Source organism: Oratosquilla oratoria, chromosome 12 (genome assembly GCF_046742065.1).
Source record: "Oratosquilla oratoria isolate Oo_2021 chromosome 12, ASM4674206v1, whole genome shotgun sequence".
Classification (NCBI taxonomy): Eukaryota; Metazoa; Arthropoda; class Malacostraca; order Stomatopoda; family Squillidae; genus Oratosquilla; species Oratosquilla oratoria.
In genome coordinates this window covers 40,807,694-40,826,518 of record NC_134788.1, presented here as the reverse complement: position 1 = coordinate 40,826,518, position 18,825 = coordinate 40,807,694, and the positions used below count along the sequence as shown (strand labels likewise).

The window sequence follows — 18,825 nt, the reverse complement described above, 5'->3', positions numbered from 1 at the left end:
GAATTGAGCGTAGCACTGTAATACCTCGCGTCTTAGGGTTGGTTCACGCAACCCAGCAATGAGCTTCCGCACTAACATATATTCACTTAAACTCGCGTCACAGTTTGGGCACTGAAAAGCACAATCTAACATCATCTGGGAACACTTCGTGAAGTAATCGCTCACTGACTCCCCCGAGGCCTGCTTGACACTAAAGAAGTCCGACCACTGTACTGCCTGGTTCACCGCACGCAACACTAACTTGCTGACGTTCTCCAGGGCCTCGGCAGCGGGAAGGGTGTCCAAACGAGCCTTGGGGAACCTGGCGTCGAGTGCCTTTTGCAGCCTTGGGGCACATAAAAGCCGGATGTAGCGCGTGGCATCACCGTCGTCGACAGCGTTGAGCTCGATCCAATCCTCCAAGGACCGACGCCATGACCTGAAGTCTGCTGCAGTCATGTCCAGGTCGCACTTCTCCAACCCAGCTGTGCTAAGGGCCTTGCGGCTTGGTGTCCCCATCGCCGCCATGTCTCGCTGCAAAGCCGCTATGGCTCCCTGCTGGGACAGTAAGAGCATCTGAGCCTGTGCTAGGAGGCTTCCTCCTTCCCTCCGTCTACCTGATGCGGCAAGGAGCCTAGGGCGTCTCGGCGTGGTCATCGTAGATGCGTAGGAAGGATCACTACTGCACCATGTTAGATTTTTATTTAAGTCTGCTTACAATAGGGCTCTTGGCGGGTAACTGACTACCCGCGCTTGGGGTAGTCTCTACGAGCGTGACTCGCAGTTGCCAGCTCTCACAATGAAAACTCCTACACCGTTCACACGTTCACACATCACTAGCATGTGTCTGTCGAACCACGTCGACGAACCAGACCGTGTAAACTCCCTCTAAGTAATGACACCCTAATCCACTCAGCAAGAAAATTTCCTTATTGATTAATTTTAATTTTCTTATTCTTATTAATTGCATTCATTGAAAAGAGTGGTTTAGATTAATATTCACTTTGAACAGCAGCAACATGCATCAAAGTCTTTCAGCATGCCTGTGCAGTGGAAGAGTGTAGCAGATATGTAAAGATTGGATCAACTTGGTTAGGTCAAACCACTAGGTTTAGGGTTACCAATAATTCAAAACTTGTTGGGAGAATAAACTATATTTGGTACTGATAAATATTTTTAACTCTCTAGGGCCAATTAACTGAAGCATGACCTATTAAGTCACATAACCTAGCTAGACTCTATTAAGCCACCTAATTTATCTTGGACCCTATTAAGCTACCTTCTCTGTGGACCCTAATTCCTGAAAACTATATGAATACTGATTATGAAAAAATATATATATAAACATTACATATTACTCTTGTTAACACTTACTTGTTTCAGTGCTAAATATCTCTACACTAATTTTACTTATAATGGGCAATGGGCATTAACAACTTTGTTTACCTGAATTATCTTATTTTATTCATTTACTCTATCTTATCTTTTAGTTAGATCTTCTATGTATCCCCCTCAATGGTGCTACCCTGGTCTGGTTAAGCTAATCTTGCTGAGGTTAAGTTTGGTGGCTAGGTTAGTTTTATTTAATTTGGGAGTGGGTAGAAACAACCTTGCCAACCGTGTGGTTAATGAATGGACTAAACTTCTTGCAGAGGCAGTCCAATGTAGTTCAGTTTGAAGCTTTAAGATTCGTATAGATAAACACATAAGCAAGATGCTGTAATGACTGCCATTTATTTTATATCTTGTTTATTATTTGCTTGATTTTTGTTTATTACTATATCTCTCAATCTACTATTTACTATTTACCTGTTTGTTTATTATTTAACTATTAACCATTTAACTATTAACTATTATTTAACTATTTACTATTAATCATCATATTTAACTATACCTATGCATTTATTTTATCATTTATATTATTATAACTTTTCTTTTTCTTTTATCTTTATAATTTTTTTCCGCAACCGACCTAGTTATGAACCAAAAGGTCTCCTGTCAGCATGCTCCTCCTTTGTAATCCTTTGTAATTTGCTAACAAGATAGGTAAAGTCACTCACATTTTTATCATCATTGCAACCTTTGGTGAAAGTGCCTTTCTGACTGTTAGCTTGCCTACCAGGCATTTTTTGGGGGATGGGGTTGCCCTTTAAGATCTTCTACTGATGTATTTGTGATGCATATTTGCAACATATGATAATCTTACTAATTTCTTGCACATACCATTGAAGAAAGCTATTGATCTGCTATAGCTGAAGCTCCAGCTGGGACACATAAAAAGAAGAGGGTGATTGACCTAAAGAAGTTCTTGATATAAGATGATGCACTGTTTTGAAGTCATCTGCAAATGAACCAGTAAAGGCAGACCTACCACACACTATGGTGTTAAATACTGAATGTATCCAGAAAAACAACATGTAGTATTTGCAATGCATCTTATAGCCTTTTTAGGCAAGGTACAAGCAGATGCGGATCCAGGAATGTTATTTGAGGGGGGGGGGGCAAACCGATAAGCGATAGCCGGTACTTGAAACACGCCGATATTTTAACCCAAGAATAATGCTGTTGGCTTGGAGATTGGTCCAGAAACCTAAGTCTGTTTTGCTCATAATCGTATGTAAAATCATATATAATTCACAAATATAATTCAAATCATAGATTCACACTAAAAAGTGTTTATCCAAGGAGAATCAAACTCGAGATGAGTGTACCATACTCGGGGCATTTGGGGGGGGGGGGGCCTGGGCCCCCTGGGCCCCCCCTTGTATCTGCACCTGGGTACAAGTAGAGGTAAAGATTAAACATAAATAATAATGTGGCAAATTTATTTTATCTGAAAACCATAGCATCCTGGCCAACAAATTTTCCTATATTGTTGAAGTAGGTGCAGAACATGACGCAAACAGCTCTAGCCTCTGATGCAGGCCAGCAATTCACAGCTCACATGCTTTTTTGTGTTATCCTCAGCAATTGCAATTATTATTTCAAACTATGTGTTCCTGTTATTATCTGCACTTCATGTATATTGATTCTATGCCAAATAAAATTATCATTATAGAATGAATGAGCATAGCCCATACGGTGTAATCAATTGCATGAGCTGCTTGTAAAAATGATGCTCACTGAACATACTGTGCTCATATAAAACCTGCCAGTGTAATACCAGTTTCAAATATCAGGGTGTTAAAGAGTGCCAGGGAATAACACTCTCCAACCAGTCACTGGGAGGTGTGGAAGGGCAAATATTGGTGCACTCTTCTTTTAACCTGACAAAAATATATAAGTTGGAATCAAAGTGGGAAAGTTATGATAGGGTGCTTGAACATAGAGCCTGTTTCAAAGACCAGTTACCACCTTGGGGCTACACCCCCAGGTGGAGGTAGTAATTTTTTTTTTTTTTTATAATGGTGTTGCTGTGAGTGCACACAGTTTTGTGGCACCATGGCATAATCATGGTGCAACTTTCAAAAGCAAAGATCCCAAGTACTAAAAATATTCAACATAAAAACTATCACTTGGCAGGAAATAGGTGATTTAAAATATTACTTATATATCCTGTAGCTTTATTAGATGAAAATGAGTGTCCTTAGCTAATATTCAAAAATCACTCTCAAGTAGAAATTACACATCAATTTGCTTTGAAGACTAAAAATCTGACCTAACTACAGTAATTCTTTTATAATAAAAAATTGTACTGCATCAAGCTTTTTATACATATGGTAGAAGGAGAAAATACTATATTGACACTATGACAAGTTGGGGAGAGTGGATGGAAAAGAAATGGATCTTGGTCTAATTTTATTCTTGAACAAACCTTAATGTGAAACTGGTCAGATGTATACTCTAAGTTTTCTTCACCCACCTTCCCCAGAAAATATATACTTTATGAAGATCCTATCACACTGAAAGCTACACCTGCATTCAATGAAAGTATGGAAAAGATTAAACATCTCAGTTCCTACACACTTTTAACTATGCATCAACATTTAACCTAACATTGCTGTTGATTAAATAGTTATTCTACAGTGTCTGTTTTTTCCATTTTGTTCTCTTCCTTTATTTGAGACACTACTATTTCAACTGACCTCTCTGTCATGATAATTAAGTTCTCTGCCCCCTCCTTCTTGACTTCTTCTTGAACACACAACATACTGTCATGGGATTTTTCATGTCTAAGCATTCTAATAATTCCAGCAGAATTTAATGTTTGAGAAATGGAACTCTTACAAGGAATATCTAAACTTCTTTGATAAGACTTCTTTTCTGCATGCATGCTTGTGTGTTTTTTCAAGCCAACTTTCTGAGAAAATGAAGCTTCACATACAGAACAATGAAAAGGTTTCTCTCCAGTGTGTGTTCTGAGGTGATTTTTCAAATGACCAGATTGAGAAAATGAAGACTTGCACATGGTACATTTAAACGGCTTCTCACCAGTGTGAATTCTCATGTGACTCTTCAAATGACCCGACTGGGAAAATGAAGACTGACACACACTACATTTATACGGCTTCTCGCCAGTGTGAGTTCTTATATGCTTCTGCAAAGTACCATACTCAGAAAATGAAGTCTCACAAAGAGCACACTTGTACGGCTTCTCACCACTGTGAGTTCTCATGTGACTTCTCAAACTACAAGACTCTGAAAATGAAGATTCACATAAACTACATTTATAAGGCTTCTCGCCTGTGTGAGTTCTCATGTGACTCTTCAAACCACCAGACTCGGAAAATGAAGCTTCACAAAGGGTACATTTGTACGGTTTTTCCCCAGTGTGAACTCGAATATGTTTTTTCAAACTACCTGACCCTGAAAACGAAGACTCACAATATTTACATTTATAAGGCTTCTCACCTGTGTGAGTTCTCATGTGAAGCTTCAACTGACCCGATCCAGAAAACGAAGACACACAAAAATTACAATGATAAGGCTTCTCGCCTGTATGAGTTCTCATGTGACACCTTAAACGAACGGACTCTGAAAATGCAGATTCACAAACAGTACATTTATACGGCTTTTCTCCGGTATGTGTTCTCATGTGTCTTTGGAGACTACCGCACTGTGAAAACGAAGACTCGCACAAGGTGCACTTGTAAGGCTTCTCGCCAGTATGAGTTTTCATGTGCACCTTTAGAGAACCTTTAGAAAATGAACCATCACATACTTCACATTTGATATATTTCTTAAAACTTTCCTTTTCATAAGAAACTTTAGTGCACGGTATATCAGTGTTTGTTTCCTTTTCAGAGTGTCTATCACCAAGCAGCTGTTCTGTCTTGCTATTCATCTTAAAGAATCTTCTTTTCTCATTGAACTGATATTACTGCATGCCTTTCTGTACCTTGGAAATAAAAAATCTGTGATTACACATTAATACACATACATTCTTATTGTATTCATATATGTGAAAAATAAAATCATTCTTGAGAGCTGTTTGAATACAAACTTGGGAAAAAAGAAGCCAAAATAGGCATATATATTACAGATTAGTCTGGTTAATATTACATCAATGCTAGATACCTCTATACCATTTTTAATCTTAACTGGACCATGGACATTAAGAATCTGTTTAACCGATTTATCACCCAAAAAAATGAAGCTACTGCAGATGGCTTACAATATTTTTCTGTCCAAAAACACATTATATTCCTTCATTATGAACTCTTATAGTTCTTACACAAGGAAAATTACTTTCCAACCTAATAGTTCTGAAATGGATGGATCTGAATTTCAGTTATATCTTTACAGAGAACTGTGAGTTTGTGCATGTGTATACTTACAAATGCACACATTCCTTCATTATGCATCTTTTCCTGAATCTTTGAAGGAAGAGCCTAGCTTCTTGTATTTTCTCTTTCCTTGAACATCATGAAAAGTGGGTTACACAATTTCTTCATCCAAGTATTCAAATGCCACTTACATTGACTAAGGTCAATGAAAGTGGCATTTGAATACTTGGATGAAGAAATGATAAAAAAAAATATTAGTCACATTGATTAGACCAAAACTGGAATATGCAGCGACACTATGGACACCCAGTACTAAAAAGAATATAAGGAAACTAGAAAGAATACAGAGAGCAACAACAAAGTTGGCACCAGCTCTTTCCAAATTAACATATGAACAAAGATTATCGAAGCTAGAACTACCAACACTAGAGCAAAGAAGAGAAAGAGGTGATCTACTGACTATATATAGAATCATGAAAGGAATGGAAATCCTTGACAGAAAAGATTTACTAAAAAATGACAATGGAAAAACAAGAGGTCATGAAAAGAAACTCAAAAAGGACAACTATAGAAGAGATAGGAAAAAGAATAGCTTCCCACACAGAATGCTGGATATATGGAATAACTTAGATGAAAAAACAGTGTGTGCAAATACTATTCACGATTTTAAGAATAAACTTGATGCTGAAAGATACAAAGACGGGTCACCACGAGCATAGCTCCCTTCCCGTATAATACAACTAGGTAAATACATCATTACCTTTCATAGATATGCAATTGGATGTGTTCGCATCATCACTAAATTATAGTCCAGTATCACTGACTAGCACAAAAGTGAAATTATGTGAAAGATTGATGGACCAAATATCTAGAAGAGATGAGCATTTTGACAGACAGTTTGGCTTCATATTTTGGAAGGCTGTGTGTGTTGGACCTTTTATGCTTTTACATGGGAGTAATTGACATTCTGCAAGAGAAAAGGGTGGGTGAGCTATGTGTATCTCAACCTACAGAAGGCTTTTGATAAAATACCCCAAAATTGACTTATGTGGAAATTGGAATTTGTTGAAGGATTGTGAGGGTAACTACTTGAATGTATGAATTAATTTTTGAAGGAAAGATGTCAAGATGGAGAGCATTAATGAGCAGAGTTCCACAAGGTTCAGTGATTACATTAAAAAAAATTCTGGTCTATATCAATGACATGATGGAAGGTATAACAAGCTATGCTAACATATATGTAGATGATAAAAATATCATGAGTAAAATGAAAAATGAGGACTGTAGACTACTGCAAAAAGATACAGTCAACACTTTTTAATGGAACCAAAAATGGGAAATGAATTTCATTACAAAAAAGAAAAAAAAAATGGATATAGGCAATAGCAGCAAAAGACCATCTTTGGGAAAAGAACCCATTACAAAAACAAAAGAGAATGAAGATTTGGGATTATTGATTAAAGACAACATGCCACCTGACAGGCATATCATCAGGATTGTGGGAGATGTATGGACTGCTGCAGAAGATTAAAGTGGCTCTCCAGTATATGGATGAGTAGATGAAAAAAATAATTGAAACCCTGATTCATCCAAAACTGGAATATGTGCTAGTGGTATGGTCCCCACACAGAATGAAGTATGTAAGCAAGATCAATAGAATACAAAGGACAGCAATCAAACTGGTTCCCAGCCTCCCCGATAAACTATATGAGGAAAGACTAAAAGCACTGGGTCGACCAACACTGAAAGATCAAAGTAAAAAGGGTGATAGATTACAGTATTCAGGTCACTAATGGGGAAAGACTGTATTGACACAAGAGATCTATTAATTAAGGTTGGGAGAGCTTTAAGAGGTCATGGGAATAAATAAAGACCACATATCTAAATGATGAGAAGAAATAGTTTTCATTATACATACATATACCAAAGACTTTTTCCCCCTTACAAGAAAGGTAGCCAAAAAACAAAGGCATAAAATCCACTCCCACCCATTCCATACCCAACATACTCCACTCCCATCCAGCCACTTCCCTCCCTCTTATCTTGGCACCTCCTGGATGACAGGTCATCCCTGCATCTTGCCCACTGCCCTGGGTCAGAAGCAGTGTCGTAAGACACAGTATATCCATAGCAAGGCCGCATAAATACTTGGAATGTAATATAACCCAAGCTTGAACAATACATAATTTCAAATGAACATTGGAAATCAAGGATATTAGATCAAGTTGAAACTGTGCATGAATTTGAGGCTGAGATAAATTAGAGAGTAGGAGACAGGGCCTAACAAACTTTGTTTCCTTCCTGTATACTAAAATTAAGTAAATACAAAATATAAAAGTATTTCATTATATGGAAGAAGACATGGTGAAAAAAAATTATTGGAAGTCTGATTCATCCCACACTGGAATATGGAGCACTGGTGTGGTAACTACACCTAAAGCTATAATAAAAATAGAGAATGCAAGATAATTCCAACTGTAACTGACAAGACATACGAGGAAAGACTGAGAACACAGGGACTTCCATTACTGGAAGAGTGAAGAGAACATGATCAAAATACTTAGATAAGAGATAAAGAAAATAGACCGAGGATATGCTGGTATGGTATAAAAGATTAACAAGAGGTTATGGGAAAAATTATAGAAAAACAAGCATGTTTAAAAGATGTGGGGAAGTACAACTTTTCACGGTGGTGCATAGACTTATGGTGTAAGTTGGATGAAAATATGATCCAGACCAACAATATAATCAAAGCCAAAGTTTGATAAGGAAATAAAATTATGGGTTCCCATGAACACAGGTCCAAACCCACATGTTACAACTTTGTAAATTTGTGTGCACACTCCTGCATGAGCAGTGAAAATGTTCTGTTTCCTTCTTTCTATCAATCTGTCATTACTGTCACTATTTCTATATCTCTTTATCTTTTTTTTTAAATTGGGATTTTATCACTTATGGATAATGTAGTCTATTTTTCTATTGTTCCACTTTAGAAGCAGCTGTTTACTTCCATTTCCCTTATGACTTCTGGAGTTCCAACTTGTTTCATTCTTTCATTGATGTTTTTAGTTTCCTTAACAATGTATGTTGTAAAAGGAGACTAAATAGGGTGGAGTGATGGTGACTGGGATTTCCCTTTCCAATATTTTTCTCCTATGAACATTCAAAGAAAACTGCAACCCCCATTAGGGGAAAAGGCACCTGCATTTCTGGCTGATTCTGAGGAGTGTCTGAAATATTTGGTAAGAAAATAAATGTGACCAAAAGTAAAGTGACTGAGATGTGCAAGGAATAATGATGGCAGGTTGTATGTGAAGATTGCTAGGCTGGAGAAAATGGAGTTTAAGTATTCGGGAGATGAATTTTAGGGTAAAGATTGATTGGTTGATTGATTTATGAAATTTTTGGCTTGAAGGCCAAGTGCTGGAGCAGGTACTCCATTCAGCACATTATAGAGTAAAGAAAGGATATGCCTGGAAGGAATGAAAAGGGTATCTAAGCATCAATGCAGACAAAAGGATGTGTGAAAGCATGATTGTGTGGGGTCACATGCAAAAGTGAATGGAGGAGTGGATATGGAGATAAATTATAATGGAAGTAGAGAGAAAAATATGTTGGTGAGGCATATGACTGGGGTGGGAAGAAAACTGTTGAATAGAGTACACAGAAAATTACTGAGGGGATTGGTGACATGGAAAGAAAAATAGAATAAGTATTAAAAAAATTAACATAGCGAACTTGGCAGGAAGACCACGAACATGTCACAGGAATGGAATGTATGGGACTTTGGATGTATGTGGTAAGAGTGCAAAAGACAGGATTAACTAGAGGGAAATTGTAAATAGATAATGAAACCCAAAGTGATGTTGTCTGATTCACAAATTTACAACACAAAATGAATTTTCAAAATCCAACTGGTTATGAAATATTTTACCATATACCAGTTTAGAGAGAAAAATAACTATTTGCATAGATGATAATAAAAAAATCGATTAAGTTGGTTATATTGATAAACTGTCTTTAGAATTGAAAAATTAACACATCCAATAAAACGGAAGACGCGAACGCGTGGGCTACTTTCCGCCATAAGAGTTGGCGTTTTTCTGTCCAGAAATGACCAACCCCGACCTTGAGGCATATTTCTTCATAAATTATTATTGCTGTTTATTCGTCAATGAATTATTGTTTGACTTTTGTTCTGTGGATTTTGCTGATTAAGGGTCACATATAAAATTATGGCGATAATTCGGCTTAATTTAACATCATTTTAACCTATCCTAACTTACGATTTTGTCCGTAAGAAAATAGATCACGCCCCCAGCAATCGTAACAATTGAATTCTACACTTTAACGGAATTCTATATCCTGTCAACCAGAGCCCCTACTCCTCTTCCATTTCACATACTTGTCGATCCGTGAAGTCCCTGTCTACGTCATTGGTCCAAATCTTGATTACGAAACTATTGTTTTGGAATTCTCCCATGACACAACTCCCGGATGACGCTCCTAGTGCTTGAAAATACCAATATCAACGCATATTCACACCAATAGGTTTTGCAATTTTGTGACTGTTGTAATTTACAAGTTATAAACTTTCTCGTGGATATCATATCTGATATGTTATCTTCTTGTTCGTTACGACTGTCTAAACCACGCCACCTTTCAGTAAACCTAGACATCATCTGCCATCCACTCGACACTTGGAACATATTTAACTTATGTATATAGTTTAAAGCTTAAGGCCACATTGATAAAATCTACCAAAAAATGACCTGAAATCTAAAACCTTACACCAGATTTTGGTCTTATCCTTTAGGCCTCCATTCTTGTTTACACCACGACCATGGATATGGTTGCCAGGCGTATGATAATACACCAACCATATTAGTGGGAGGGAAATCTTGTAAACGCTAAGGCACAATGACAATTAAAAAATGGTTTAAGTTTCATTGGTTCGAAACCCATAGGAATGCTGTAGCAAGTAATGGTCCTCAGACTCTTCCATAGATCTTTGCCAAAGAATAGTAGGAAGAAAAAGACTGACCAGTGTACGTCTTTTTGCCACCTGCTAACAACAGCAGGACAAAGCCATCCACTTGTCAGCTCTACTGGATGTCGATATTGACAAGCTGGGCCTGAGCCTAGTGCCGTTTAGAGATAAGGGTGTTGAAGTGTGCCAAAGGATAACACTCCGACACTCGTCATACAAAAGAATAGATTTCCAACTTTGGTTACAATTCAAATTATCTGCATGACTCGGATTAAAAAGTAGTCCCTCAACATAAAAAGGAAAAGACATAACACTACGAGGTGCCAATACTTAAGTATTCAAGGTTATTATCATAATCTATTTCTATCTCTCGTGCTTTGCACGGCTGGTATCCGCTCGGACCTCGACCATGCCGGTGGTGCTGAACTGTTCATATAGCGCAGGAGACGATATCCACAGTATGCCACTGCCGTCATGATACCCGGATGTAGCTGATGTATCACACACAGTGATACCCAAGTGAGCTCAGGGCCGAGGTGAGCAGGTGCAAGGGGCCATGGCTTCGAGTAGATGCCCTTCCTAACCTCAGAGCAGCGGTCAAGATTCAGACGCCGAATCCCCCATACGGTTACCAACCGAGCCACGGTGGGGCCCCCAAGGTTATTGTGATTTACAAACATCCCTTTATCAAAATCATTATTGACAGGACTTTACCGATATACTTAAATATAATTTAAAAAAAAATGTCATTGATGTGTTATATATGGGTGCACTGAGAACAATATGACATCAGACTATGATCGCACCGAGCTCGACATCAACTCTAGGTGGGAGCTTAATCCAGGAACACCATTTAGAGGAGGTGAGGGAGCAGCTCCTTCACAATGTTTGCGAGATCTTGCCTTCCTGTTCTTCGGCAGGAGACAAGACGGAGAGGGCTGCAAAACCCCGAAAAGGGATACAAAGAAGAAAACCTAATCTCGTCGAGAGAGCACTTGTCAAATGTTCGTAGGGCTGCGTGTGTGGTAAAAAGGGGTTCGTCATCCATGAGGAATGTTGCACAGGATGGAGATTTGGCCACGATTACAGAGGAATCGTCTGTCGGTTTCCCAGCTTGTATGGGGTAACAATTGTTGAGCACAGGTTCGAAGGCACGAATTTTTTAGATGTTTGGCGAGAGCCGAGCAACAGGATCTAGAAACCGCATCTTCAACTAGGAGGAGAATTGCAAAGATGTATTGATGTAGTGTCTTTGCATCTGTGTCGTTGACAAAAGTGCATGGTGATTGATTTTAGGTGGAAAATGGATCAAATTATATAGCTCTCTGGAGAAAATGGTTGGTGTGAGGAGGGTGGTTTTCAACATAGAATTAAGCCAGTGAAGAGGATGTTTCTTTAGGGTACTCCTTTATATTGGATGTGTGGAGGAATGGATGTCCCTGTATGTACTCAAAAAGTGTTATGGAAGAAGAATTGGGACACAAAGATGGGAGCCTAGGGTTAGCTTAGGTTAGATTCATCATCTCCAGGCTGCTATGTGCTTTTTCCAAGTAAAATACAGTGTAGACATATTGGTTGTTGAAGAATGTGGTATGAATTCTTTCTTTTGGCACCAAAATGTCTGTCATGCTGTGATTTGCATGATAACCTGTTTTGGAGGAATGATAGGAAAGGAGTTTTTATAACAGTGATGAGGGAGGTGAATGCAGGAATTGAGTAGAAGAATGAAGTTGGAGGAAATGGGAAAGATAGCCTGGTATATGCAAACTATATGATTTTGTCAGCAGAGAGCATAGTATTCATGCCCACAGTGTCTTCTCTCCACATGAAAGGGTAATCATATCATAACATAGATTGGTTAAAAACTTGTATTTTCAATTATATAAGCCTGAAATCGTAACCACTTCTGAGAGTAACCTTTGTCTCTGGGTTATGAACACTCCTATAGACTCCCAAGGTTGTATTAAAATACTGTTGTGTTTCCTGTGTTTTTTGCATCTGACAACACAACAATTGCCTCTCACCCAGATACATCTAACACTTTAGAATATGTACACACTCTGAATACTAGCCATGTCCTTTAAATCTGACCATAAGTCCCTCTGTGAAGAGATTTATTGCTATTTGGAAGAGGTCATGTTGGGCCAGTTGGAGTCTGTTATGATGCTTATTGAGCAATATCAGGTTCAATCACAACTGACACCACAGTTGGAAGAAAGAGCTGAATAAGCAAATCTATATATTTTGATTGCTAACTGCTGAAGAGGATTGCTATTAGTGATCCAAGTATATAGATTTGCTTATTCAACTCTTCTGGCTATGGTGTCAGTTGTGATTAACAAAGGTGTTACTACATTTTCCACCAGTGATCAGGTTCAATGTTAAAGGACTCTTGTATAGAACTGTGTGACCATCATTCCTATGTGCTGCTCTACAGAAATTATTTCGGTTTCCAAATGTAGAGGTTCTATTGATGTTATTTTGATGCAACCATTTATTATTCCTAATTTGAAGTGAATTAACCTTCTTTTTTTATCATTCTTGGTTGTTTGTCATATAGTCTCCTAAAGTATTTCCTTTACCAGTGTAATATTCTCCCCAAGTATTAACACACTAATTCTTGGTGATGAAATACCATACATTAATCCTGAAGATGGTACTTCCTGTGTTAACAGCCAAAGCATTGATGAAAACAATAACTTCCTATAAGAAAGGTTATTATCATTTGTTTTAATATTCATATGCTGATGCACTTACTACCCAGGGATAAAAAAAAGATCTTTAGTTATAGCTTTAGCATTTCAAATTAGTAATACTAAATACTAAAATTTCAAATTGGTAATACTAAAGAGCTTCTTAGCAGAAATTATATTTCACTGGTATTGTTTAAATGTAAACCTATCAAAGGGCCAGTCATTTTTACTTCCTGTATCTAAATTTAATTAATATTTTTGGACATGCTGAATATAATCAAAAGGCAGTAGTATCTATAACAAATATTTATGAATAATAACAATACAATTATTACTTAAAAACACATTTATATGTTTCTACTTACAAGCATAACCACATACTTTACTTATCCTAGCTACTTAACTAAATAGTAATACTGCTTTTGTTATCTTTTATTTGAACTCCCAATCATATTCACCTAATTTTCTATCAACTCCTTGACCTCTCCTCAAGTAAAAGAATTCTCTTAACTGCAATGATAAGGCTTCTCAATAATATGTGTTCTCATGTGACTCTTTAAGTTACAAGACTGAGAACAGGAGAATCCACATAAAGTACACTGATATGGCTTTTCACCTGTGTGAGTTCTCAAGTGACTTCTCAAACTACTCGATTGAGAACACGAAAACAAACAAAACGTACATTTGTAAGGTTTTTCTCCAGTGTGAATTCTCGTGTGTTTCTTCAAACTACTCGACTCAGAAAATGAAGACTCGCACTGGGTACATTTATACGGCTTCTCACCAGTGTGGGTTCTAATGTGAACTGTCAAACCACCAGAGTGAGAAAAGAAGGACTCACATAAGTTACACTTATACGGCTTCTCACCAGTGTGAGTTCTCATGTGACTCTTCAAATGATCAGATTTTGAAAAAGAAGTATTACATACTCTGCATATAAAGTATTTATCACAGTTCTTTTCTCTCACACAGGGATCTTTGGAGCAAGATCCAGGATCAGATTTTGTTTTTCCTTCTGAATTTCTACATTTAAACAATTTTGTTTTTTCCTTAGTATTCCTCTTCAAAGATCTTCCTTTCTTACTAGATGACTCCGACATTGTTGCATGCCTTCTTGTACCTTTGGAGATCAAAACCCTTTAATTATAAACCAATAACAGTATTTTCTTACTGGGTTTGCATATGTAAAAATAATAATTATAAATAAATAAAATCACAGCCCATGTATGCATGCACTTCATACACTCCTGCTCTATTACTCCCACACATGTCATATATCTTTGTGTGTGTGTGCGTGATTCACCATGGTCTTGCATCATGTGTTCGACTTGTGATCAACAGCTATTACCCTCTAGGAAGAGAGCTCAGTGCTCATATGTGACCAATCTATAGGTAATGCTGTGACCTTACATGCACACACACCCCAACTCCCCGCCCACGAGAGTTGGAGTGACTCGCAGCGCAGCAATACTGAAATTATTTCAGCCCTGGGAAGGATTTGAACCCAGGCCACTGTAGTGGCAGCTGCAAATGCTACCAATGCACCACTGGGTCATGTGTGCATACAAATGTGCCTCACTGTCATATACAGGAAATAAAATATATTTGCAATGTCTCATCTATTTTTTCTCCAACTATTGTACTTAATTTTTAATTCTCTATAATTTTAGCTCAACCTATTTCATCATCTAAGTTACTCTGGGAGTTCATGCATCTATAAAGAAGAGGGTTTTTTGACATACTTCAGACATATGATCATCATCAATTTAATCCTATGACCTTGTGGTGTCCTTCTGTCCCAAATGGATAGATTTCTGTCAATTTTCTCTACAACCTTTAATGACCTGAGGATATAGACACTTTACTAACCTTTCAAAATAGAGCATTGAGAATAACATATGGATACATCAAAACCACCCCAATAGAACACTTACACCCAGAAACCAAAGTCTTACTACAGTTTCAAATTAAAGAAAAAAAAATCAGTCTTATATATGTATACTGACGATGATATGACATCATATATGAAAATTATATGTACATATATTTTAATCCTTGAGCCCTCAACCCCACTCACCCATCTCATAAGTGGATGAATATGTATGGAAGGTGGTTACCTCTATAACCTAACCTACTTGCCTTGTTGGAATGAGGAAGTTTGTTTACCCACAGAAATCAGTGTCACTAGGCAACCCCAACTTAAGCAATATGACCTATACAATATTTAAAACAAAAGTTTAAACAAAATATCACAAATGCTACTCAAATCAAGGCTTAGTCTTAAAACAAGACTACTTTATGCATATATTACTAATACATAGTTAAGAATACTCATACCTATAATAATATACTGTTTTAAGAATATGTTCACTTTGCAGTATATATACACATTCTGTAATTCTCATTTTTTCAGTTTATACCAATCCCTCTATTACCAAGGAATTGCTGAACTTGCTGAGGAAATTAATAAAATAGTCTGGCACCAGGCAAAGGAAAATTTATGGTAAGTCAAGACAGAGACAGGACACTATCAGCACAGTTCCAATAAAGGCTACAACCCCTCTTATTACAAAAGGAGTAATAAATTGTACAGCTTGTTAGCAGTAAGAATAAAAAAAATGTATGAAACTTTACAAGAAAAAAGCAAACGCCACGAATGATATGAATTACCTTAGCTTCTTGTTTAAATAGTTACTTGTTTCATTATCACATGAATCCTTATATTCTTTATCGTTGTTATCATTCTCTACAGATGTATATGGAACTAGTGAAAACCCAATCTAGATTAGATGGTCACGGGAGAGGTATATCGTGCTACCAGGAATGCACCCAGGGTACAATGTCAGAAAGCTTGGGACTCACTACATTTGTTGGCCGTCTCCGACCTGAAATTGTCTCTTACATTTTATCTGATACTTACATGAAATAATGTGGTTATCAAGCTGAACTAGGCAGCAGACTACAATTATTATCTTCTCTCCAAAGTCATTTCCACTGGAGACCAAACCTCTTTTCGAAGTGGATGCTGATTCTATAGTTCGTTCTGATTTTTTTTCCTCGTTATATTTATCCCCCGCCTCACCGCTGCAGTTTTCTTAAAGAAAGCATATCATGAGTGAGAAATCTGAATAAAGTGTGCGCTAGACTAAGTTCTCTACCCATTCATCCGCTGTCTCATGTCTGTTTGCTTATGCAGTAGTTTATCGGTAGTTTGAATTCTATCGAGGGAGGATATATACAAAGCTGGCGACTTACGTGGAAAATGTAGTAACTGGCAGCTACATAAATTGTCATGAGGTATTTGCCATCTATGTATCCTGGACAGTCCTTAGATGTTAAGTTATAGAAGAAATATTTTAGGGGTAGATGGGAACATTCCTCGTATATTTTTCAATAAGAAATGTATCATCGGTCAGTGACCTTGTTATTGCCAGTGTTGCCAATCAGCAGTGAGATTGAATGACAACTGCATCCAATACTCGCTCCATACAGGAAAAAAAATAGACACGCCTCCTCCATAATTTACGTTATTCTCTGTCCCAGATTATAAGACAGGCACCAAGTCAATGATACTTGCAGGAATCCCACGGATCCGTAGATCCCATAGCATCCCCATGATGCATCGAGGTAAACACCTTCTTGATAACAACATAGGCTGCAATAACCCTTATTGAAATTCACGTCGGCGTTCCACAACACGGAGCGCTGGGATTAGATCAGTTGTTGACTTACAGGGCGTGGAACCAGACTGCCCAGATCTCTGAATTTTTAGCAGTGGCGAACAAACCCATGTCATCAACAGATGGGTGAATGTCTTGCCAGGTTTGCTGAGCAATATAATGGCATCAGAATTGTTGTAATACCTTTGCTCTTCTAATGGGCGACCATGCCATTTTCCAAAAAATGGGAATGGTACAAGACTGCCAAACAGCAGACATCACTTGCAACCCATATAATATCATGGCCTCTCTCCTCGGTCTTCATCCTTCCTCACCTCACCGTCAGACGACCTTTGACCCTCGAGGCACCCCAGTGGAATCGCTCGTGGGTCCAGCCGTGTGATTAATGTGCCGGCTAGCTGCATCGACTCGACCACGGGTGGGACAAAGCCTCATTGAGGAAACGCACGTGCAGTTCACCAGCCTATGACATTGTCGGGTCCTACCGATGACTAAGCAGAGCCTCGCCTGACCACGTAATGAACACTGATTTCGTTGATGAACGCACGCCCCAATACCTAGTGAGTCACTGACATGAGAACGTTTTACGTCCGACTTCCCACGCATCATACTTTGAACTCACGTCAATTAGGAGCCCGGGTCATGACTGGCTCATGTATATAAAGACTGGACTAGCGCCGAAGATTCAGATCGCGTCGGAGCATCATACTGCGAGCCCGACTCGCTGGCTCCTTGTTTTTTTTTTTTTTTTTTTATCTACCCCCTCCCTCACAATCAGATTGCTTTAGAGAATCATACCGTGAGCTTGGCTCGCTGTCTTCTTGCTTCCTCATTTCCTCCCTCGCAAGCAAAGTTAGACATTATTTGATACAGTCGTCACATTCTCCCCCACCCCCGTTTTTCTCGTACTTAAAACGAGCTATCATTATTTGCCGCCCATAATTCATCTCTGAACAAAATTTTTGTCCGCAGGAGTTTACCTTCAAATCAGCCTAACATTTGGCTGCACAACGTGGGGCAAGACAACCAGCCTAACATTTGGCGCTCAACGTGGAATAAAGACTACAAGCCTAACAGCCTTTCAGCTTGCAGCTCCACACTGGTGTTGCAGATGCCACCTTCCACCCTTGAAGTTACAACTTCTCTGACTTTTCTCGAAGAGGACGGAATTCCATCTATTGGTGCATTGGCAACTGCCATCCGAACATCGGCAAAAGGAAGATGGCCGATCGGAAGGACATCAATGAGTAATTGCTCAATGTATTCGTCAAAGGGAATGCACCCCTCCACGCCTGATACTAGCAACTGTTAAGACTGCTCTCCTGAATCACAAATATGGAACGGAGTTTCATCAGGGCTCGGTAAGCTGGCCCAAGAGTATTTGCATCAAGATAACCTTCAAAATCCTTAGCGATCACCCTGGCGTACCTTTCCTCATCCATCCTCATGAGAATTTTTCTCCGGTGTTTCTGAGTCTGCCATTCTGGCGGTACAGCCCACATGCATACTCTCCAGTATCTCATGCGACACACCCCGCTCTTCGATTTTGGACGCTCTCCAGTGCATTCCTCAGCAGATTTCCGAATATAAGGTTCGAAAGTATCCTACAGTTCTTCAAGGTCCTCAAGAGTGCCAAGCACTTCAAACAGAATAGAGATTACTACCGCACACTCCTGGGCAAACAGACCCAAAGAATTCAGCATTTCAGTAAACTCTGCTTTTCTGTAGAATCCTCCGAGCACTACAAAGCATAAATA

At 38.4% G+C, this 18,825-nt stretch overlaps 2 protein-coding genes across 5 annotated transcripts; both read right to left on the bottom strand.

Annotated features, from left to right (window-relative positions):
- Positions 1-2,822: 2,822 nt before the first annotated feature.
- LOC143031509 (uncharacterized) lies at positions 2,823-16,935 on the bottom strand. Of its 4 annotated transcripts, XM_076195447.1 has the most exons (3): positions 16,644-16,935; positions 16,309-16,482; positions 2,823-5,317 (listed from the first exon to the last, which is right to left on the bottom strand). In XM_076195447.1, exon 3 carries the CDS (start codon positions 5,261-5,263, stop codon positions 3,995-3,997), a length of 1,269 nt encoding a protein of 422 aa, XP_076051562.1. In that variant the 5' UTR covers positions 5,264-5,317; positions 16,309-16,482; positions 16,644-16,935; the 3' UTR covers positions 2,823-3,994. The 4 variants fall into 4 exon arrangements, with proteins under 4 accessions (XP_076051562.1, XP_076051564.1, XP_076051563.1 ...); XM_076195449.1 differs by lacking the exons at positions 16,309-16,482; positions 16,644-16,935 and adding an exon at positions 10,497-10,557 and having other exon boundaries at positions 2,823-5,311; XM_076195448.1 differs by lacking the exons at positions 16,309-16,482; positions 16,644-16,935 and adding an exon at positions 10,497-10,541.
- On the bottom strand, positions 11,740-16,280 carry LOC143031511 (uncharacterized). The gene is made up of 2 exons (XM_076195450.1): positions 16,059-16,280; positions 11,740-14,508 (listed from the first exon to the last, which is right to left on the bottom strand). Exon 2 carries the CDS (start codon positions 14,486-14,488, stop codon positions 13,895-13,897), a length of 594 nt encoding a protein of 197 aa, XP_076051565.1. The 5' UTR covers positions 14,489-14,508; positions 16,059-16,280; the 3' UTR covers positions 11,740-13,894.
- Positions 16,936-18,825: the final 1,890 nt, after the last annotated feature.